Here is a 24,158-nt window from a genome sequence, read left to right as displayed (position 1 = left end):
GGAATGAAAGAAGACCAAAGAAAGAGAGGCTGGGATGCAGGACTGAAGATGGATGACCCTAAGCCACCAGAGGACTTCCTCAGATCCAGACAGCAGTATGAAAAGAGACTTTTGGACTTTGAAAAGACAATTATTTATTATTGTTTTCTTTTGAATCTCTGTATCTGCACTCATAAAGGGGACTGCACCCTTTTATGTTGTCAATGCAATGAGGGTAATTAGAATTAAGAAAAGTGGGGAAACTTCAAAAGGTATAAAAGAACAGGGGGGATGTGTGAGGGATGATTTGCAATGAAGTTTCCCAATTCTGAAAAATCAAATCTAGAGTGGCTTCAGCATCCACTGAAGTTTAGAGGTCACCTGACCTTGCAGGAATCTGGGACTTAGAGCAATGGAGATCCTCCACAGTGCCACCTCAGCACAAGATATGCCACACGAGGACAGACATACTTCCTCAAAGGTACATTGGGTGATCTACTGTTTCCTTGTTCTGGTACTTGAAGTAGATGGCACATTTAGATTGTACACCTAACTTCCAGCCAATGGAAGAAAAGGGTCAGGAAGGGGGTGGGGGAGAATTCCAAGTTAGGGCTTTATAACTTCACTATTTCCTTTTGTAAATTGCTTCTCCTCCCTGACCATTTGTCAGGAGTGTGGCCCTTTCTTGAGATTTTAAATAAACCATTCTTTTCTGCTTCCTAAAATATATATATATTTTTTTTTCCACCATCTAACATGCCTCCATAGTGAAGAGCCATTTAGACTTTGCTTAAAGACCTACCATGATGGTGAACCCACTCTATACTGTGGCAGCCCACTGCACTTTTTAGACAGCTCTAATTGTTAACAAGTGTTACATTACATCAAAGATAAATTTGTTTCTTTTCAACTTTTACCTGATGCTGCATTTGAGACTAAAAAGAATCTAATTCCTTTTCTATATAAGAAGCTTTCAAATACTTAAAAGATACCTAATGTGTTGCCCCTGAGTCTTCATTAAATAAAATCCTCCCACTTCCTTCAACTAATTCATATATGACATGGATTCAAAATCCATTATATTAGTTACCCTCCCCCAGGTTCTCCAACGAGAGATGGCACTCAGAGGTGAACACTATTTCTGATGTCTCACAAGATTGAGTCCAGAACTTCTATTTCTTCTTTACTTCCAATCCTAGAAGTTATTCCTCTTTTAATGAAGCTAAATATCATATTAAGGGGGGAAGAAAGACAGTTACATTACTGTTGACTTATATTGAGCTTGAAGCCCACTAAAATTTCATCTTTTTTTCCATACTGCTGTTTAAACATGCCTCTCCCATTTCACATGTGAAGTTGATTTTTTTAAACCTTAAGTGTAAGACATTTACCCCTACTGAATTTTATTTTATTAGATTCAGTCCAATGATCTAGACTGTCAAAATATTTTTGGATCCTGACTCATCATGCAGTATGTTGGCTATCCTTCCCAGCTTTGTATCATCTGAATATGCCATCTATCCCTTTATCCAAGTCACTGATAAAAATATTAAAACAGTTACAAGACAAACCAGATATTCTTGGGCACTCACTAGAGACCTCCTGATAGGATAACATGAAGCCATTAATGACTACTTTTTGAGTTTAGCCATTCAGACCATTCCAACTCCATCTAATGCTATTAGTCTGACCCAAGTTGTCTCCAAAGATATACACCAAGTGTCTCAGGAGGTCATGGCACAACCACCATAGAGCATGTGATCAATCAAAGAATGTGAAGATAAGGTCACACACTACACTCTCCCCAAGCTTTTCTCCAATATAAGAACACCCAGCCTTTATTCATTAGTCCAACAATACCTCACTCATACACTGTGCAAGTTCCCAACCTTCCTTCTTCTGTGCATAGTAATGAACCTTCAGGACATTTATAATCTAACCACATCAGGGTACCCACAGAAGCAGCTGGGAAGGTGTGACTGGAAAAATTCTGCATTCTCCTATACCCCCTAATCACCTCATGGATGTCGCACATATCCCTCAGGAAGCAGGTTTTGTGTTCCAGAGTAGAGACCAATGAATATGAGCCCTGTCCTCTCCACTCCCTTTTCTTTTTGGATGGGGCACAGAAAGTTCTACAGGATGAGCAAGCAGAAATGAGTTTCCAATCTGTATCACAGATCTCATTATATCATCTCTCCTGCCTCTAAACAGCCTACCTCTCTTCTGAACTTTTCTATTTCTTTAGAAGACACCAGCATCCTTTGAGTCACCTAGACTGCTGACTGAAGTATCACCCCTGACTCTTCACCTTCACTCACCCCACAAACCCAAACACTTGTCAAATCTTGTCATTTCTATCTCTACCATTTTCACATGTATCCTCTTCTCTTCGCTCATATACCCAGCACCCTAGTTCAGGCCCTTATCATGCCCCTATTGGTCTATGAAAATTGCCACCATATTGGCCTCTTTGCTTCAAGTCTCTCCCCACTTCCAACCCATGATCCATAAACCTGTCAAAAAGATTTTCCTAAAGTGTGAGTCTCACCATGTCTTCCCCCATGCAACAAACTAGTGACTCCTGATTGACTGCAGGACCAAATATACAATTTTCTGTTTAGCATTTAAAGCCCTATACAATCTAATTCCAACATGTCTTTCCAATCTTATTACATAAAAACTGTTTATTTCATCTATCTTATTTTTTTAAATTTCTATATTTGTATGTTTATATTGTAGTACACATTTAAGGAATGGGACTGGGCTTATGATTTTACTGGTATAAGAAATTCCTTATAGAAAAAACTTTTACCAATCCTGGCTGGCACGTTCTATGCAACTCCTGGAATTGTCAAGAGCCCAGAGAAGTTAAGTGATTTGCTTGAGGCTATATCACTAGCATACATCTTTCCATCCCCACCCCAGGTTTTTTGGCTTTTAGGCCAGACAAACTCTGCCAGGTTGGTCTCAGTACATATTTATCACTTACAAATAAATATACACAAATTAGGGTTGAATGCTCCAAACATGTTATTGATAGGAATGTGCAATCAAAAGATCTGCAGAATTCTGGTCTATCTTTCCAACTTCTTCCCAAGAACAGTATGAAGTACTTTATCAAAAGTTTTGCTATAATCTAGGTAAATATATTCTAGTATTCCTTTTATATACTAGTTTAGTAATAGCTTCTTTAGTAAGGGAATAAAGTTAGTCTGGCATAGCCTGTACTAGATGAAGCCATGATGTCTTTTGCAATCACCATTTCTTTTGCTAGATGTTCATTGACCATCTCTTTTATAATCCATTCTAGATTTTTCCCAGAAATCAAAGTGAAGATCACTGGCCAAGAGTCTATAGAGTCTTTATTTTATTCCCTATTTTGAAAATCCACACATTCGTTCTTCTCTAGTCCTGTATTTCTCCTGTTCCTCATCACCTTTCAAATACCAATGATGGTGATTCAGTAATCACATCACCAGTTCTTTTGGTATCCAAGGATGCATAGTATAACTGGAACAAGGGATTTGAATTCATCAAGCACAGCAAGGTGTTCTCATTATTTCCTAACTTATCTTGTATATCAACATCTTGTTAGTCATTTAAATTCTGCCATTTCTAATAGAAAGGTCATTTTTCCTGAACAGACAAAACAAAAGCAAATGAAGAATTGAGAAAATGAAGAACTCAGTTGTCTGCTATTAGCCTATCTACCCCAAGCAAAATCCTCTCCCTTCTGTACTACTCCTTCCCGAATATACAGATTGATAAAAAAAAAAATCTACCCTTTTTATTGCTTTTAGCTTTTCTTATTAGCATCAGCTAATTTTACGCTCTACCACTCCTGACAGCTATTTTGCAGGTCTATAACCATGTTTTAATTAATATCCAAACTTTGTTAGCTGCCCTTGCTTCCATTTTCTGTATATAGCTTTTAAAAAAATTCCACTGGGTTAGGGAATTCCCTGTACAGCCTTATCAGTCTCCTCACTCAACTTATTAGAATGATTTTTTCCCTTTTCTCTTCAGAATTTCATTTTGAGTTTTCCATTTCTTATTTTAGTCTGTGGGGTCCTAATTACCATTCCTCTTCAACTTCTGAAATCTGCTATCCATAAATCTTTTTTTTTTTAAAAGCAATCGGGGTTAAGTAACTTGCTCAAGGTTACATGGCCAGTTATTTCTGGGTGTGGTGCTGAGTGTCTGAGCCTGGGATTCGATCTCCAGGTCATCCCGACACTGGAGCCGGTGCTCTTACACGCTGAGCCACCTGGCCGCCCCTAAGCAATTGGGGTTAAGTAACTTGCTCAAGGTTACACGGCCAGGTGTTTCTGGGTGGGTGCTAAGTGTCTGAGCCCGGGATTCGATCTCCAGGTCATCCCGACACTGGAGCCGGTGCTCTTACTCGCTGAGCCACCTGGCCGCCCCTATTTCCATAAATCTTGAGTAGATATCAACCATGGCATTCTTTCTCCATTACAAACTCTAGAAGGGAGTGGTCATTTTCTCCATATTTTCCATCATTTCCTTCCGAGTAACTTGTCCTATTTGTAAGAATCAGATCACAAACAGAATTTTCATTCATTAGTTCCCTCACATTTTGAAGGAGTATGCCATCATAATATAGAATATCACTCTATCTCCATCTGTCCTTTTCGATTATCCCTACCTTTTATCTTTCTGACTAGGCAGTATGACATAATGGAAAAGGTACTGGACTTGGAGTTAGAATGACCTGGGCTAAAATTCTACTTCAGATACATACTAGCTGTGTGGTCCTAGGCAAATCACTAAACCTCTTAGTTTCCTCATCTGCAAAATGGGAGACTGAACTCAATGCCCTCTAACATCTTTTTATAACTCTATACAAGCAAACAAACAAATAAATCTTATCCTCCTAAAGTACACCCGACCAGAGTTATTTTCTTTTTTTTTTAATTTTATAATTTTCTTTTTTTTTTTTGGTCTTTATTGATTTGTTTACTTACTTTTAGTTTACAAGATTCAGTTCCACAACCACTTGAATTTCAAATTTTCTCCCTCCCCCCTACCATGGCGGCATACAATCAAGTATATTATCTGCAAATACTTTCACATTAGACATTAGTCAGGTTATACAAAAGGATTGTAACAGATGGAATGAACAATAGGAAAGAGGATACGAAACCAAACAAGAAAAAGACAGAGAGGAGGGAGGTTCCTTCAATCTGCATTCAAACTCTGTTCTTTCAAGTTCTTTTGCTGAATGTAGACATCTCTCTCCATCATGAGTCTTTTGGAGTTGTCTTATAACCCTGTATTGCTGAAAAGAGTCCAGTCTATCAAAGTTGATCATCACACATATGTTTTGTCTGTAATTGTGTACAACTTTCTCTTGGTTCTGCTCTTCTCACTTAGCTTCAGTTTGTATAAGCCTCTCCAGGTAAATATGAAGTCTGTGTGCTCATCATTTCTTATAGCACAATAGTATTCCATTACATTCATATGCCACAACTTGTTTAGCCATTCCCCAATTGATGGGCATCCCCTTAATTTCCAATTCTTTGCCACCACAAAAAGAGCTGATACAAAAAATTTTGGTACATATGGGTCTTTCCCCCACTTTTATGATCTCTTTGGGATACAACCCTAGAAGTGGTGTTGCTGGGTCAAAGGGTATGAAATTATTTATAGCCCTTTGGGAATAGTTCCAGATTGCTCTCCAGAATGGTTGAACCAGTTCACAACTCCACCAACAATGCATTAGTGTTCCAATTTTTCGACATCCTCTCCAGCATTTGTCATTCTCTTATTTTGTCATCTCAGCCAATATGACTGGTGAGATGTGGTACCTCAGAGTTGTTTTGATTTGCATTTCTCTAATCAATAGTGATTCAGAGCATTTTTTCATATGCTTATAGATATCTTGAATTTCTTCCTCTGAAAACTGCCTGTTCATATCCTTTGACCATTTATCGACTGGGGAATGACATGTATTCCTATAGATTTGACTCAGTTCTCTGTATATATTAAAAATGAGGCCTTTATCAGAGATATTGGTTGTAAAAATTCTTTCCCAATTTTCCACTTCCCTCTTAATCTTGGTTAAATTGGCTTTGTACAGAAACTTTTCAATTTAATGTAATCAAAATTACCCATTTTTCATTTTATAATGCTCTCTAATTCTTGTTTGGTGATAAAGTCTTCCCCTCTCCATAAATCTGACAGGTAAACTATTCCTTGCTTTCCCAGATTTCTTACAGTATCAGTCTTTATACACAGATCATGTACCCATTTAGACTTGATTTTGGTATACGGTGTTAGATAATGGTCTATGCCCAGTTTTTGCCATACTATATTTCAGTTTTCCCAGCAGTTTTTGTCAAATACTGTGTTCTTCTCCCCAAATCTGGGGTCTCCGGGTTTATCAAACAGTAGATTACTACAGTCATTGACTGCTGAGTTTCATGTACCCAATCTATTCCATTGATCCACTACTCTATTCTTCAGCCAGTACCAAGTAGTTCTGATGACTGCTGCTTTATTTTTTTTTCCTTTTCAAATGCTTTATTAACTTCATTTCAGCAAGATTTTGAATTACAAATTTTCTCCCCATTTTTCCCCCTACCCACCACCCCAAAATAGCAATCCCACTGGATATCCCCTCCTCCAATGTGCTCTCTCCCATATCTTCTCCCATATCCCCTCCAACTTTCCAGTAGGGCACGGTGGATTTCTACACCCCAGTGCCTGTTTATCTTACTTCCCAGTTACATGTAAAATAATATTAATAATAGTATACACATACACACATATATTTAAACATTTTATTTTAAAACTTTGAATTCCAAATTCATTCCCTTCCTCCCTTGTCACCCCACCCTTACTGGAAAGATAAGCAATTCAATATAGGTTGTACATGTGTAGCTTTGCAAAACATTTCCATAGAGGATATATTGTAAAAGACTGACCATATTTCCCTCCCTCCTATCTCACCTCCCACTTGTTCTATTCTCTACTTTGATCCTGTCCCTTTTCAAAAGTGGGTACTTCCAACTCCCCTCCATTCCATCATTCCACTCTCATCCCCTTCCCCCCCACTCTCCTGGAGGGTGAGATACCCTATTTAGTGTGTGTGTCATTCCCTCCCTAAGCCAAATACAATGAGAATAAGGTTGACCCATTCCCTGTTGCCTTCCTGTTCTTCCCCTCTATTGTAACAGTTTTCCCTTACCTTTTCTATATGAGATAATTTACCCTAATCTGTCTCTCCCTATCTCCTCTCATTATATTCCTCTCTCACCTCTTAATTTCACCTTTTAAGTATCATCTCTTCCTATTAAATTGGTCCTGTGCCCTCTATCTATGTATGCCTGTATATACATACATATATGTATACACATCCACATAAGTATTTATACGCCCATATACCCGCCTATATAGACATATATATGTACATACACACACACACATTTCTATTCCCTTCAACTATTCTCACACTGAGAAAAGTTTCATAAGTTACAATTATCGTTTTTCCATGTATGGATGTAAATCATTCAATTTTGATAAGTTCCTTATGATTTCTTTTCCCTGTTTACCTTGTCATGCTTCTCTTGTTTCTTGTATCCAAATGTCAAATTTTCTATTCAACTGTTTTTTTTTTCATCAAGAATGCTTGAAAGTCCTCTATTCCACTGAATAACCATATTTTCCCCTGAAACATGACACTCAGTTTTGCTGGGTAGGTGATTCTTGGTATTAATCCCAGCTCCTTTAACCCCTGGAATATCACATTCCAAGCCCTTCGATCCCTCAGTGTAGAAGCTGCCAGATCCTGGGTTATCCTGATTGTGTTTCCACAATATTCAATATTGTTTCTTCCTGGCTGCTTGTAATATTTTCTCCTTGATCTAGGAATTCTGGAACCTGGCTATAATATTCCTAGGAGTTTTCTTTTTGGGATCTTTTCCAGGAGGTGATTGGTAGACTCTTTCAACCTCTATTTTGCCCTCTAGTTCTAAAACATCAGGGCAATTTTCCTTGAGAATTTCTTGAAGGATGATTTCTAGGTTCTTTTTTGATCATGGCTTTCAGGTAGTCCAATAATTTTTAAATTATCTCTCCTGGATCTATTTTCCAGGTTTTCCCAATGAGATATTTCACATTGCCTTCTATTTTTTCATTTGTTTGGATCTGTTTAATAGTATCTTGATTTCTCATAAAGTCATTAGCTTCCATTTGGTCCAGTCTAATTGTGAAGGAATGATTCTCCTCAGTGAGCTTTTGAGATTCTTTTTCCATTTGGCAAATTCAGCTTTTTAAGGCATTCTTCTCCTCACTGCCTTTTTGAGCCTCTTTTGCCATTTGAGTTAGTCTACTTTTAAGGTGTTATTTTCTTCAGTCAGGTTGTTGACCCTCATTTCATAATTTTCTTGCATCATTCTCATTTCTTTTCCCAATTTTTCTTCCACTTCTCTTATTTGGTTTTCAAAATCATTCTTAAGGTCCTCTATGGCCTGTAACAGCTCGTATTTTTCTTGGAAGATTTTGGTGCAGCAGTTCTGACTTCATTGTCTTCCTCCTGATCCATGCTTTGATCCTTCTTGTCCCCAAAATAGGAGTGTAAAGTTGGATTGCTCTGCTTGGTTTGCTTCCTTTGCCTGCTCATGTTGCCACTCACCTGACTTTTGGGCTTTTTGCCACAGTAGAACTCTGCCACCAGACAGGGGAGCTTTGTCCCAATTGCTGGGGTTTTCTCAGCTGCCGAAGGTGTTAGTTGGGTGCCTTCTCTGAAGCCTCCACAAGCTCTGGCAAGCTGGTCACATACCCCAAGACCTCCACCCCAGACCACAATCCATATTCAAACAGGTTAAAGCAAGAGCGATTATCCCTCAGACTGGTTGCTTGGTCCCCCTAAAATCTGCAGACCAGGAGCTCTGAAGCAGCCACGAGGTGGGTGGCTGCACAGCCTCTGCACCTCAGCTGCTTCTTGCTCAGGGGTCAAAGGCTGACAGCACTCCCAAACTACCGGATCCCAAAGTCCACACTGCACTGTCCTCTCACTTTGTCCTTAGCATCTGTGTGTTGATAATTCTGGAAACTGCCACAGCTACTGGTGATCTAAAATCCTTCCAGCTGGAGGATGGTCAGGCCCGCCCTGAGGCTAAAACCTCCAGCTCATGAGGGGCTGAGCTTGGCTCCTAGAGCTCTGCTGGCCTGCTGGGCTGTCCTCCGCAGGAGGTTAGCTTCTCTGTGTCATTTTGTGGGTTCTGTCGACTGCTGCTTTATCATACAAATTAAAATATGCTATGGCTAGGCCACCTTCCCTAGCATTTCTTTTCATTAATTCCCTTTATATTCTGGACCTTTTGTTCTTCCAAACGAATTATGTTACCATTTTTCTAGATCTATAAAGTAATTTTTTGGTAGACTGACTGGTATTGGCACTAAATATGTAATTTAATTTAGGTAAAGTTGTAATTTCTTTATATTAGCTTGACCCAGCCACAAGCAATTGATGTTTGTCCAGTTAGTTAGATCTGACTTTATTTGTGTGAAAAATGCTTTGTAGTTGTGTTCATATAGGTCCTGGGTTTGTTTTGGCAGGTAGATTTACAAATACTTTATAATGTCTACAGTAACTTTAAACGGGATTTCTCTTTCTATCTCTTGCTATGGATTTTGTTAGAAATACATAGGAATGCCAAGGATCTATGTGGGTTTATTTTATATCCTGTAACTTTGCCAATTTTTTTTTACTGTGTCAAGTAGTTTTTTACTTGATTCTCTGAGTATATCATCAGATCATCTGCAAAGAGTGATAGCTTAGTCTCTTCTTTGCCTAATTTGATTTCTTTTTCTTCTTTAGTTGCTACTGCTAACATTTCTAGTACCAGACTGAATAAGAGGGGTGATAGTGGACATCCTTGTTTCACCCCTGATCTTACTGGAAATGCTTCTATCTTATCCCCATTACATATAATACTTGCTGATGGCTTTAAATAGAGGCTACCTATTATTTTAAGGAAGACTCCATTTATTCCTGTATTTTCTAGTGTTTTTAATAGGAATGGATGCTGTATTTTTTCAAAAGCCTTTTCTGACTCTATTGAGATAATCATGTGGTTTCTGCTAGTTTTATTGCTGATATGATCAATTATACTGATGGTTTTCCTAATATTAAACCATCCTTGCATTCCTGGAATAAATCCTACCTGATCAAAGTGTATTATTCTTGTGATAAGTTGCTGTAGTCTTTTTGCTAATATTTTATTTAAAATTTTTGCATATATAGGAGTTATTTTCCAGGCTTTGGTTTCATCACACAAAAAAAATCAGTGATAGTTATCAAATGAAATTTTTCTCCTTGCATTAGTTCCACTACTCCCTCTCTTTTACTACAAAAACTTTGGGCATTTGTGTATAGACATTTGAGATCATAAATTTAGCTACTAGCTCCAAGCTTGGATTTCTGTCTCCTGTAGACATCTGTATGTCTCAACTGCTCTTCTTCCCATACTGTGAGCACTCTCTCAAGGTATCTATTCTAGTTAATATGCTTAGGCAATGTCCTCCTTCCCCTATTCTTTTTATTTTAAAACACTTCTAAATAAGATTTTAAAGATACCAGGCAACCCAAAATGATCATGCCATGCCTTGTCAAGAGTTTGTTATTCCTCTGACTTTCCAAATACTGCCACCATGCCTCAGCTGTAGTCTCACTATGGAACCTCACTCTGTGTCTTAGGCATATTTACCCACCCTCACAACCTTCTCACCCTGGAATATTCCTTCACCATGCTGGCCCCCTTCTCCCACTCTTGAGTTCCTTGTGGGGTCCCCATTTTAAGGAAAAGCCCAGACCAACCTACCTTAATTTTAGTCCTAGCTCTGCTTCTGACTTTCTTGACTTTGCCACTACACTCTGGCACTGATACCCTCCCTTCTTCACCATCTCTCCCCCCCCCCCACCCTAGCCCCAGCCCTGATTTTCAGCTTCCTTTTGTGTAGTCTTCCCCCATAAGAATGTAAGCTTCTTTGAGGGCAGAAACTGTACTTCTTTTTGCTTATATTTATAATGGTAATGGGAATTTGAAGATCTTCCCTGACCCCTAATAGGCAGAATGTAATCACATGGAGCCTGTAAGAGAAGAGTTTGCTGAAGGGTGAAGCAGAGACCATAGTAAGCTGGAAGTCAAAGCAGTTACAGATGGAGGGAGGAGAGCACACACCCAGGAAGACAGGTAGGCTTGTGAGTGTTTGTTTGCCCCCTGTTGTGACAGTTAGTCTTGTGTTTCTTTGTGGGAAGGTTAAAAGACTGTATGGCTCTCTGCAGTGTTATGGTATATTCACTTCTTTGTTGCTATGATGGATTTGGTTTCCTGGTGTTGGGATATGTCTCTCTAGTGTCTGAATAAATGTTTTGCTTCTGTCTTCTATATGGAGAGTCTGTTATATTTTGCGACTGAGAATTATGCTGACATATTCAGTCACTGTTGGTGTTGTGAATATTGCATTGGTACTACAATATTGTATCTTTAGCCCTTAGTATAGTATCTGGCATATAGTAAGTGTCTAATAAATGTCTGTTGCCTTGCTTTAGTCTAGAAATCCAAATCACATTCTCAGGATATCATTCTTTATTCAATAAATATTTATTAAAGGGTGGCTAGGTGGCACAGTGAATAGAGCACTGGCCCTGGATTCAGGAGGACCTGATTTCAAATCCAGCCTCAGACTCAACACAAAAACTAGCCGTGTGACCTTTGACAAGTCAATTAACCCCAATTTCCCTCCAAAAAGCAAAAAAAAAAAATTTGTTAAGCCCTCCTTGAGGGCAAGAATTATTTTAATCTTTGTAACCTTAGTGCTAATTGACACTAAAACAGTATCTATATATATTCCAACCATGCTACAGGCACTAGATGAAAATGAAAATAGTCCCTGACTTCAAAGAGATCACATTCTACTGAGAGAAGGAAAGGAAAAACAACACATATAAGTAAATAATTAATTTCTGAGGAGCTATGGCATTAGCAATTTGGGCGGTTAGAATAGGCCAGTTTCATAGAGCAAACATGAAATGACTCTTGAGAAAAGCTAGAGATTCTCTAAGTCTGAAGTAGGGACAAAGTACATTCAAGAAATGAAGGACAGCTTGTATAAAGACTCAGATGGGAGATAGATAATCACATCTGGGAAGCATGAAGTAGGTTAGCTGGGGGGAGGGGTGGTCAATAATATTAAATGCTATGGAAAGGTAAAAAAGAATAAGGGTTGAAAAGACTTGATAAGATTTGGCAATTAAGAAATCACTGATAGTCCTGAACTGCTAGTCAGATTGCAGAGAGATGACAAAGTATAGCTAAATAAATTGTGGTACATGAAATGTAATGGAATACTACTGTACTGTAAGAAATGATGAATACAAAAAAATCAAGGAAAAATGTACATGATGTGATGCAGAGTGAAGTAAGCTGTCAAGAAAACACTATATATAATGACTACAATAATATAAATGGAGAGAACCACCACAACACAATTACAAATGAATGCTGAAAAATTCCAAAAAACAAGCACAGACTCAAAGGAAAGAAATGAGAAGAGATGCTCACCCCTCTCTTTTATAGAGGTGGGAGGCCTATAGGAGTTCTATAATGTATTTATTTTCAGACTTTGTCAATGCACTGCTATGTTTTGCTGATTTTTTTTCTTTCTCTTTTTCTTTTAAAACAATGTTAATTGTTATATGGGATGGCCTTCTGGGAAAAGAGTGGGAAAGAGGTGAGGGGAGAAATTTTGGTGCATATAAAAATAAAAGATATCACTAAAATTATCTTTAAAAGATTTGAGAAAGTGAATAAATAGGGTAAGAAGTAAAGGCAATGAATACAGATGCCTTTTTCTAGGAGTTTAGCTATGAAATGGAGAGACACAGAATGAATCCTTGAGGGAAGAGTATGATCAAGGGAAATTTTGTTGTTTTTTTTAAAGAATAGGAAAGACTTAGGCATGTTTGTAAGCAATAGGGAAGACGCCAGTAGATAAGGAGAGACTGATAATAAGAAACAGGGATGATCACAAATGATTATAGGGGCAAGGTACAAGAGGAAATAGCATCAAGAGGAGAAGAAGTAAAGGAATTAACCTTGGCAAAGAAGAGGGCAGGTCACCCACCTCTTTAGAGACTGAAGAAAAGGAAAAAAGGATGGACATGAAGCAGAAGGGTTTTCTGTCACAGAATAAGGTAAGATAAGGGAGCTCACAGTGAATATCCTCTATTTTCCCAGTAAATAGGAGGCAAATCCCTATGTTTAAAGAGAAAGCTAGGGGATAATATGTGAGGTTCAAGGAGAGAAGACAAGATTTAAAACAGCTGCTGTGGGGAATGAGCTTGGTCAATTAAGGATAGAGAAAGAGACTGGACCTGTGGTATCACTGATATAGACAACTTCCAAATAAGGAAACTCCCTCTAACAAGACAGGTTCATCCCTTCTCTACAACTTGAAGTATCTCTCAGAGCACTTTGAGATTAAGTGGCTTGCCTCTGGTCATGAAGCCAATATATAGAGAAGGCAGAAACTGAACACAGGTACTGAACTGAACTCCTGACTCCATGGCTGGTTTGCCTTGGTGTAAACAGAAGAGCTGACTTTAGATGGTGAATTTAATCAGCATAGTCGTATGATGCTCATTCCTCTCCTTTGTAGAGGTGGGAGGTCCACAGGAGTCCTATAGTGTATTTATTTTCAAACTTTTTCAATGCACTGCTCTGTTTTGCCAATATTTTTCTTCCTCTTTTTCTTTTAAAACAATGTTATTTGGTACATGGATGGCTTTCTGGGAAAAGAGTGGGAAAAGGATTTGGGATTTTACTCAAGTAGCATGCATAAGGTCAGAGAAGGCAACTGATGGGGATAATTTAGACTTCAGGTTCAAAAAAGCACAAATGCTGACAAGACATGGAGATAAAAGATTCAAGCAGAAAAAGTATATAGTTGGATTAATTAACTACACACTCAAGATAAGTATAGAGTGTCAGATTTGGAGTCAGATGACAGCGATCTGAATCCCAATTATGCTACTGTGACCCTGGACTAGTCTCCTAACTGCTCTCATCCTAAGCTGCCTATAAAAAAGAGAAGATTGGACTAGATGTTCTCTAAGATCCTTTATTATGATCATATGAGCCTATGAAATAGAAGCCAGAATGGTAGAGATGACCTTGGAGATCACACAGGCATGAATGTACAGCATAGAGAGTTTACAAAGACCTACATCATTGTCTGATCCCACAACAACCTCATGAAGTTTCCTGAAGGCAGGAAAGGGTCAGGGTAGAAATAATTTCTTCAATAAATTTCTGAAACTTAAGTTGGTGGAGTTATTTAGTATTGTCCTCAAAACCAGTCAGATATTTTTCCTCAATAGTTTCTGGTACTAGTGGCCAAAATCAACTTGAAAAATTTACATGGTACCCAAGGAAACAAATTCATTTTGCTTGTCTTTCCTCTCTTCTTTAAACTATTCCTCTGGATTTCCTACTTTGTTGTTTTTCTCCCTTCTGAAAGCTGTGAATATTCACCACTAACACACTCCACTCATCATTCCAATCATTCTAATTCCCTTACAAAGCTGTACACATTTACTGGATTTTCGTTTATTTTTCAGATTTAACATAAGAGTTTGCCTGATCCACCTCTTACCTCTGGCAAAGTAGAAATGTTATTGTTCTCTAAATTCAGCTCCTCAAGTGCACTGCATTTTGCTAATGACCTTGGTATTGCAGACAGTCTGTTATACCTTAGTCCAAGACGATTTAAACTGGACAGGTTTCCTGCAAACACAAAGAGAGGAATTTAAAGATTTAAAGAGTCTCATACATAAGAATCAGCTAGTTATTTTTTTTATTACTTTGAAATACCATTTTGGCTAATGAGATTCAGGATTTCTAGTGCCAGATAACCACCACTTATCTTCTTGTTATTTGGAAAAACACAATTAATAAATCTTAAACTAAAATAAATTCCATGTCCAGAAACAAATAAAGAGTCAATTCTAAGCTTTAAAAAAGTGAATGCTTGATTAGAAAGTTCTTGAGAGGATTCAAAATAAATATTGGATGAAGTCTACTTTAATTAAGACATCCTGAATAGGCTGAATTGGGCATTGTATTAGGAGTTATGTATAGTATATTTTAAATATAACAACTGACCATATGTATGGTTCATCAATGTTATGAGGATTCAACATGTAATAGTTATATGTTCTAAGACTATATGTGACTTTAGAAAAGTCTTCAAGTTTCTGAAATAGTTTAATTTCAAATCTAAGAATATGAAAAAAAGCCAATTTTTGCTAAAGCATCATACAATATTTAGAGCTGGAAGGGACCTTAATGATCATTTAGTAAAATTCCTTCATTTTACAGAAAACAGATTGATCAAGGTCACACATGTCCCAAACAGAACTCATTATCTTTCCCCCAAAATTCAACCCCTCTTACAAACTTCTAGATTTCAGTAGAGGGAATAATCATCCTTCCAGACACAGGTTGGCAACCTAGGTGTTACCACAAGTCCTCAAAATTCCTCACACCACCCCCCATACCAATCAGCTATTACAAATATTGTCATTTCTACCATAACACTATGTCTTATATCTGACAATGAAAAAAATATTTATTAAGCACCTAGTATGTGCAAAGCAGTGTGCTGGGAATACAAAAAAAGGTCAAAAACAATCCCTGTCTTTAAGGAGCTAATGGAGGAGGCAATATGCAAATAAGGATGTACAAAAAAAGTTATATAGACAGCACAATAAAGAAATAATCAAGAGAAGAAAGGCACTAGAATTAAAGAGAAATTAGGAAATGCTTCCTCTATTAGGTAGGATTTTTTCTAGGAAGCCAGAGAAACCAGGGGGTGGAAATGAGGAGGGAAAGCATTGCAGGCATGAGGGACAATGCCCAAAGCCAAGAGATGGAGTATCTTGAGTAAGAACAACAAGGATGTCAGTCTCAGGATTGAAGAGTATGTGGTAGTGTGTAAGGTGAAAGAGAACTGGAAGTGTGGAGTAAGGGAAGGGGTATGCGGGGCAGGGGGAGAGGGAGAGGGTTGCAGAGCTTTGAATATAAAATGGAATTTTACATTTGTTCCTGAAGGTGATAGGGAGACCCTCTAATTTTCTGGGTTGGGGAGAGGCACTACATGGTTAGACTTGTACCTTAAGAAAATTACTTTAGCAGCTAAATGAAGGTTGGATAAGAATGGGGAAAGACTGGAGACAAGCATACCCACGAGCAGACTATAGCAATAGTTAGGGTATGAAAGGAGAGAAGGGAATGTATTTGAGAGATTTTGCGAAGGTTAAGTCAACAGGTCATGGCAACAGACTGGATTGGGGAAGATGAGAGATAGTGAGGAGTAGTGGATGATACCTAGGTTTTGAATCTGAGGAACTGGTAGGCTGGTGTTGTCCTTGACAGTAAGAGAGAAGTCTAGAAGGCAGAGGGTTTGGGGGCAAAGATAACAAGTTCTGTTTTGGATACATTGAATTTAAGATGTCTATAGAACATCCAGTTTAAGATGTCTGATAGACTGCTAGAGAGGCAAAACTGGAGGTCAGCACATAGGTTAAGGCTGGATAAGTAGATGTGAACAAAGAGAGATGTTCACTAAAGAGCATATCAGCAAAGAGAGATGTTAATTAAAACCACAGGAGCTGATGAGATCAGCAAGTAAAATAGTGTAGATCAAGAAGAGAAATAAGCCCAGGACATAACCCTATGGGACACCCACAGTTAACAGGTCTGACCTGGATGAAGATCCAGAAAAGGAGGCTAAGGAGTAGTAGATTGAGAGGACAGACAGGTAAGAAAACTGGGAGAGAGACGAGCATCTTGAAAACCTAGAGAGAAGAGATCATAAAGGAGTAAAGGGTAATTGAGAGTGCCAAAGGCTGCAGAAGTCAAGAGTGAGGATTGAGGAAAAGCCATTGGATCTGGCAATTAAAAGATAACCTTGGAGAGTGCAATATCCAGTGGAATAATGAGGTCAGAGAGTGAGTGGAGAGGAAGTGGAGGCATCTATTGTAGAATGGTCTTCTCAAGTTTAGCCACAAAAAGCAGGAGAGATATGATATGAAGAATCTGGGGAAATAGAAGGATCAAGTGATGGTTTGTGGTTTTTTTTTTTTTGGATGAGGAAGATATGGGCATGTTTTTGGAAGTAGAGAAGCAGACAGTAGAAAGAGACAGAATGAAGATGAGAGAGAGTGAGGAGATGAGGCAAACTACTGAAGGAGACAAAACAGGGTTAAGAGGACTGAACAGTTAAGGGTCCCTTGCCTTGGCAAAAAAAACAGCCATCTCTTCATGTTGAGACAGGGGTGAAGGAGGAAATGGTGGTAGAAGGCATCTGAGTGCCAGGATGTGAGGAGGAGAGAAGGAGCTCTCAGTGAATGGCCTCAAATATTCCAGTTCAACATGAGGCAAGGTTCTTAGCTGAGAGGGTGGGGGGAGGGGAACCATGGGAAGCTTGAAAAGGAATGAAAAGGTTGGAACAAGCGAACACGGAGAGTATGACAGCGTTGGGGGTATATGAGGTGTTCAAGTATTACTAGCACCTCTGCTTTGAGCCCTAAAAGAGCTGCTCATTCACCTTTCATGTTCATCTACAACCCAACTCTCACCTGTGGCTCCAACAAGCTGTAGCATGCCCAGCAGCCACACAGGTAAAAACTGTCCCAGCAGACAGGCTAAACCAGGCTGAAGGTAACCAACAGGCCTCAAATCCATCAGTGACTAAGAGGGATGTCTACTGTAAGCATGTGAAAACTTCCCCCAGTGGAATGGGTAGACAAGAACAATTTGTTCCAATGGCCAGGAAAGTAGCTGAAGCAGATGTTGTTGAGCACTTAAGAGCCTGATCAGACATCAAAGATGCCTAGGTCATCCACTGCATCCCTAGCCATGGACATTCTTGACTTCTGTCTTGCCACTGGACTTTGATGACTCTGGGAGATAGAGTAAAGTTGATGACTTTGCAATTCTCTACTTTACTTAAATCCAATTCAGCAAACGTCATCAAATGTCATTGGTCCTCTTCAAAAACAAGGATAAACGACCAAAGAGAACTGATAAGGGAGGTGTTGAAGAATTGCCTAAAGTCAGTGAGCACTCAGTTGAGGTTGTATAGCATAAATCTGTAGTAAACCTACTCAGAATAGTTACATGATTTTCTCTACCTTTGGTCAGTAGCACCTGTGTAGAAGTGAAGGTAGTGGGACTGTGGGAGTGACATAAGTCTGAGGCTTAGCAGGGTACAATCAGTGGGTCTTACAAAGCAGAGGGAGAGGTAGAAAGCCAATAAATTATGATCATATTTCAATTTCACAAATTTCAGAGTTCATGAACACTGCATTTGTGAGTGATGGCAAGATCAAGGAGATGACCATCTTTATGTTATGTTTGAGGTAGAATGGAAGAAGAGTTTATGTAAAATGAGAAGGGTGAAGAACTGGCAGTTTAAGTTGTTTGAAAGCAAATCAATATGTATGCTAAAGTCCCTTAGTATGAGGACAAGAGTTAGAGAGAAGAGAAAGATTATGAGCCAGATATTGAACTCATTGAGGAAGGAAAAGAAATATCTGTAGGTCTGTAGACAATAGCTACCAGGATTTCTATGGGGTGGTAGATGTGGAATGCATGAACCTCAAAGAAGAGATTACTGATCAACTATAGTAGGAGGAGAACCTGGAAGTGGCAATTGTGAATAAAGTATATTCCAACTCCCCCACTTCAACCAGTATGTCTAAGAGAAAAAGCATGACCAGTGCTGGAAAGGTTGGACAGGAAAGCTGTGTCATCAGGATAGAACCAAGACTTAGTGAGATTCAGATGATGGAAGGAATAGGAAGAAAATATTTAAGATAAAAGCAGTTAGTTAGCTATGGAACAATCATTGCACAGGGCATTTGGCTGGGATTTTTTTTTTCAGAGGGGGAGTTTAAGGGGAATGGGAATATGGAATCAGACAGTGGGAGATGGGACATTGGGTTTAGATGGTGGGGTTTGGTTCAGGGGTCCAGAAACACTGGGGTGTGGAGGGTATGACCAGGCAGAAATTTGTTAATCATTAAGTGAAAAATTTAGTAAGATTGTTAAAGTCAATAGTATTATGACCTAAGGGTGAAGTCCTTTCCCAATCTCGGGCAAGGGATTGAACTTGAAGCTAAAGAAGTGATGATACTATCCTTCCCCAAGGCAGGAAACCAGGCTGGACATTTGATAGACTGGCACCCTCTCCCCCCACCACAGCAATGGGAGATTTTTTTGTTGGAATAGTACTTCTCCTCTTCCCACAGGAGGTTGGAGATCAGGCAGGAAGGGGGAAGGGAATAAGCATTTATTAAGTACCTACTATGTGCCAAGCAATGTGCTAAGTTCTTTACAAATATTATCTCATCAAGTTTCTCAGATAAAGGCCTCATTTCACAAACAGAGAATTGAGTCAAATTTATAAAAATAAGAGTCATTCCCCAATTAATAAATGATCAAAAGATCAGTTTTCAGATGAAGTAGTCAAAGCCATCTATAGCTATATGAAAAAATACTCTAACTACTGATTAGAGAAATACATATTAAAACAGTTCTGAGGTACTACCTTACTATACTTTTTAGAGTGGCTAATAAGACAGCAAAGGTAAGTGACAAATTTTGGAGGAGATGTGGGGAAAATAAGACATTAATGCACTGTTAGTGGAGTTGTGAACTGTAGAGCAATTTGGAGCTATGCCTAAAAGGCTATAAAACTATCCATACCCTTCTAGCTAGCAATACCAACAGTAGGTCTGCATCTCAAAAGAGATAAAAAAAAAAAATAAAACAGGGAAAAGACCTATATGTACAAAATACTGATAGCTCTTTTCTGGGGCAAAGAATTAGAAATTGAGGGGATACCCATTAATTAGGGAATGACTGAACAAACTGTGGTATATGATTATAATGGAGTAGGAAATGATCAGAAAGATGCTCTCAGAGAAACCTGGAAAGACTTATATGAGCTGATGCAAGGTGAAATGTACTGTGTACAAAGTAAAAGCAATATTGTGGGATGATCAACTTTGAATGACTTAGCTATTCTCAGCAGTAAAACAATACAAGACAACTCTGAAGGATGAAAAACGCTTTTCATCCCCAGAGAAAGAACATGAATGTACATTGAAGCATACTTTTTAAAATTTTTCTTTATTTTTCTTGACGGTTGTTTTTGTCTATGTTTTCTTTCACACCATGGCTATTATAGAAGTGTTTTGCATATATAACTAAATTGCTTGCCTTCTCAAGGAGGCAAGATGGTTGAGAAACAGAGAATATGGAACTCAAAGATTTTTTGCTTTTTTTTTGGAAGGGGGAAGGTAGGGCAATTGGGGTTAAGTGACTTGCCCAAGGTCACACAGCTAGTAAGCGTTAAGTGTCTAAGGCCGGATTTGAACTCAGATCCTCCTGACTCCAGGGCCGGTGCTCTATTCACTGCACCACCTAGCTGCCCAGAACTCAAAGTTTTAAAAATCAATGTTAAAAACAGTTTTATAAACAAACAAAAAACCCAAATATTATCACATTTGAAGAGGCAGCGATTCAAGCTCTGTTTCTCCTCTTCTTACTACCATTCAGAGGTTGGAGATCAGGCAGGGGATAGATGAGAAGGAAGATGCCTCCTTCTCTTCCAACCTGGAAGCTGGTTCAATTAGGAGATGGGGAAGGGGGCCATCTGTCCCCTTTTCTCTACTGACTCCAATTCAAGCTCAACTGACATCCTCTGGACAACTGGTACCGTGTTTCCCCGATAATAAGACCTATCCCGAAAATAAGCCCTCCCCTTACTGTGTAAGATTCCTCTAAAATAAGCTCTGCCCCGAAAATAAGCCCTATTGAGATTGCTACTGTAGTGAAGGTGATCCCCTGCGCTACACACTACATTACGGTACCCTCTATATGCACCGTCCCCCTCCCCCCCCGGTGAAACGCAAGCCGCGCTCCGAGCTGCATCCAATCAGAGCTGCAGCAGTGAGCGCATCATCCTGTTCTTCCCCAGTGATTTGCTTGCTGGCGCCATTGAGAGCAGTGCAGCAGAGGAGAGCTGAGGCAGGACAACATAAGCCCTCTCCTGAAAATAAGCCCTTTGGTGTTTTTCTTTCCCAAAAAATAATAAGACAGTGTCTTATTATCGGGGAAACACGGTAATTCCTGCCTCAAGTCTTTCCCCATTCCAATCTATCCTCTACACAGCTAACAAAGATATCTCCCTAAAGCACAGGTCTGACTATGTTGCTCCTTTACTCAATAAACTCCAATGGCACCCTGGCCATAAACGCTGGCATTGTGAAGCCAAGCACAAGCAGCTTTCCAGAGGATGGCTGCTGTGAACAGCTTTTCAAGGTTCTGATTACATAATATAGTAAACACTCTATTTATTCAATAATAAATCAAAGCAAAATGTTCACAGCCAACTTATCACAGATAATCAAAATACAGAATTCACAACAACTTATCACAGAAAATGGCCACATAGTTTTCACCACAGTGGTCAAGAAGTTATCATTTAGTAACTCAACCAGTCAATCATCCTTAAGGAGGTTTGCCTCCTTAAGGGACACAAAACACAAAAATCAAAGTTCTCCACTCAGGGGGCACAGTAAGATAACTCAATCAGTCACTTATTCAGTCATCATTCACTATTCAATCATAAGAAAATATACAAGCCCTCTACCCCTAGGTCACTAGCAAATTACAATTTCTCAATCAGTACACAGTATCCAAGTAAAGTCTTCTTTCAGCTTGCCTGGGGCGGGGGGGGGAGGGGGGTTCTCAGATTCTGTGAATCCCCTTCCATGGTCCAAGATCCTACCTGGATTTACCAAACTGTCACCTGGGTTCAAAGGCAGACAGCTCCCAGGCCCTTGTCCATCTCTCTGTGCAGTTCCTGCTCCACATTGGAGCTCACAGTGTCCAGTCCATCTTAAACACTTCATAGTCTCTTTTCCTGGGAAGTCAAGGCTTAACAAAGCCACAAACAAAGTCTTAAATCCTTCACAGTCATGCTTCCTCAGTCTGCAGCAGCTCCAGCTGGTGCTTGGACGTCTTCAGCAGCTCCCAGAAGCTCCAGCTGGCCCTTGGACTCAGCAGCTCCTCAGCAGAAGCTCTAGCTGGTTCCAGAATCAAAATCATTCTCTCCAGCCTGGGGCCGGGGGAGCAGCAGCTTCTGCCTCCTCGAAGCTTTCTCCAAGATCTGTCTGACCCAGCAGGGACTTCTCTTTGTATACACACACACCACATTAGCTCCTTTCTGTTTCAGCCAACCCCTTCCTGTTACATCAGCAACAAGAGTTAATACCTTCTGTTTCTTTAACAGAGGCTTAATTTGAAATAGATGCTAAGTACCTCTTAGCTTTCCAATACAAAGATATCTTTTTACATTACTATTACAGGCATCTAAAGCTCTTTACAAGTTGGCCCCAACCTATTTTCTCATATTTATATTACTCCCCTTTCTGTGCTTTATAATCTAGTCAAACAGGCCTTTAGTTCTTCACACCGCACACCACAGCTGTATAAACAATACTACATTTTCCATCCCCCATTCTTTTGAATTGGTTGTCTCTTTTGTCTAGAAAGCACTTCTTCCCCACCTCTGTCTTTTGGAATCTCTAGTTTCCTTCAAAACTCAGCTCAAGAATCACCTTCTACATGAATCCTTTTCAAATCCCACCAGCTGCTAGTGTCCTCCCTCAAAAAAATTACCTTATATTTATTTTTCATTTATTTGTTATATACTTATATAATTATGTGTTGTCTCCCCTGACAGGCTGTAAACTCCTTGAGGGCAGATGTTACTTTATTTTTGCCTCTGTATCCCCAGTATGTAGCAAATGTGATAATATTTGGGTTTTTTGTTTGTTTATAAAACTGTTGTTTTTTTTTTTTTAAAGCAATTGGGGTTAAGTTACACAGTCAGTTATTTCTGGGTGTGGTGGTAAGTATCTGAGCCCAGATTCGATCCCAGGTCATCCCGACTGAGGCCGATGCTCTTACTCACTGTGCCACCTGGCTGCCCCTTATAAAACTGTTTTTAACATTGATTTTTAAAACTTTGAGTTCCGGGCAGCTAGGTGGTGCAGTGAATAGAGCACCAGCCCTGGAGTCCTAGCAGTGTGACCTTGGGCAAGTCAATTAACCACAATTGCCCTACCTTCTCCGTTCCAAAAAAAAAAAAAGCAAAAAACTTTTGAGCTCCATATTCTCTCTTTCTCAACCACCTTCCCTCCTTGAGAAAGCAAGCAATTTAGTTATATATGTGTAGTCATGCAAAACACTTCCATAATAGCCATGTTGTGAAAGAAAACATAGACAAAAACAACCCTCAAGAAAAATAAAGAAAATTTTTAAAAAGTATGCTTCAATGTACATTGACGTTTTTTCTCTGGGGATGAATAGTGTTTTTCATCCTTCAGTCCTTCAGAGTTGTCTTGCATTGTTTTACTGCTAAGAATAGCTAAGTCATTCAAAGTTGATCATCCCATTCTAGTGGTCCTTCCACTAAACTGATCAACCAAAATGTACACTATCAATTATTTATTTCAATATATCCTGACTAAATGAAAGTCAGCACACCAGAATCTGCAAAATGTTTAACTAGAATAGAAATTGGGCATTATTTCAGTTTTCAGCACCAAAATTATAGGGAGGCCATACTGACAAAAAAAGTTGATAGTACACCAGTTGTCAAAATGATCAAAATAACATCAATCTCATGAATAGTTCAAAGTGTTCGATATATCAGAATCTTTTTTTTTCTATACAGTGGTATACATACTTAAAAAACAGCTCAATGTTCCCCTTTCACATTGCCTTAATTTCTTCTCTAACTTCAAAACAAAAAAAAAAGTTTATAACACTGTATGTTGGGCCAAAATACATGTGATGGGATATCACTTCTGTTGCCTTCACTTTAAAAAGAATTATTTCTGATACTAGAAAAACTAGACACCAGAACTACACAGGATTGGCATACCAACATTTTGAGGCATCCAATTTTCTACATATCCTATTCTTTTTTTTTTTTTTTTAAGCAATCGGGGTTAAGTAACTTGCTCAAGGTTACACGGCCAGTTATTATTTCTGGGTGTGATGCTGAGT

At 39.0% G+C, this 24,158-nt stretch overlaps 1 protein-coding gene across 8 annotated transcripts in view; it reads right to left on the bottom strand.

Moving 5' to 3' along the window:
• SHOC2 (SHOC2 leucine rich repeat scaffold protein) overlaps window positions 1-24,158 on the bottom strand; it is a 189,220-nt gene that overhangs the window by 13,553 nt on the left and 151,509 nt on the right. For all 8 annotated transcript variants that reach the window (XM_069098950.1, XM_069098945.1, XM_069098943.1 and 5 more), the window contains one exon: window positions 14,665-14,795. In XM_069098950.1, coding sequence (XP_068955051.1) covers window positions 14,665-14,795 — 131 coding nt within the window. The remainder of the gene's footprint in view (window positions 1-14,664; window positions 14,796-24,158) is intronic.

This window comes from Petaurus breviceps, unplaced genomic scaffold (genome assembly GCF_028583685.1).
Source record: "Petaurus breviceps papuanus isolate PSGF00001 unplaced genomic scaffold, PetGlider_PUasm1.0 37, whole genome shotgun sequence".
In the NCBI taxonomy this organism is placed as follows: Eukaryota; Metazoa; Chordata; class Mammalia; order Diprotodontia; family Petauridae; genus Petaurus; species Petaurus breviceps.
This window is presented reverse-complemented; position numbering and strand designations above follow the sequence as displayed.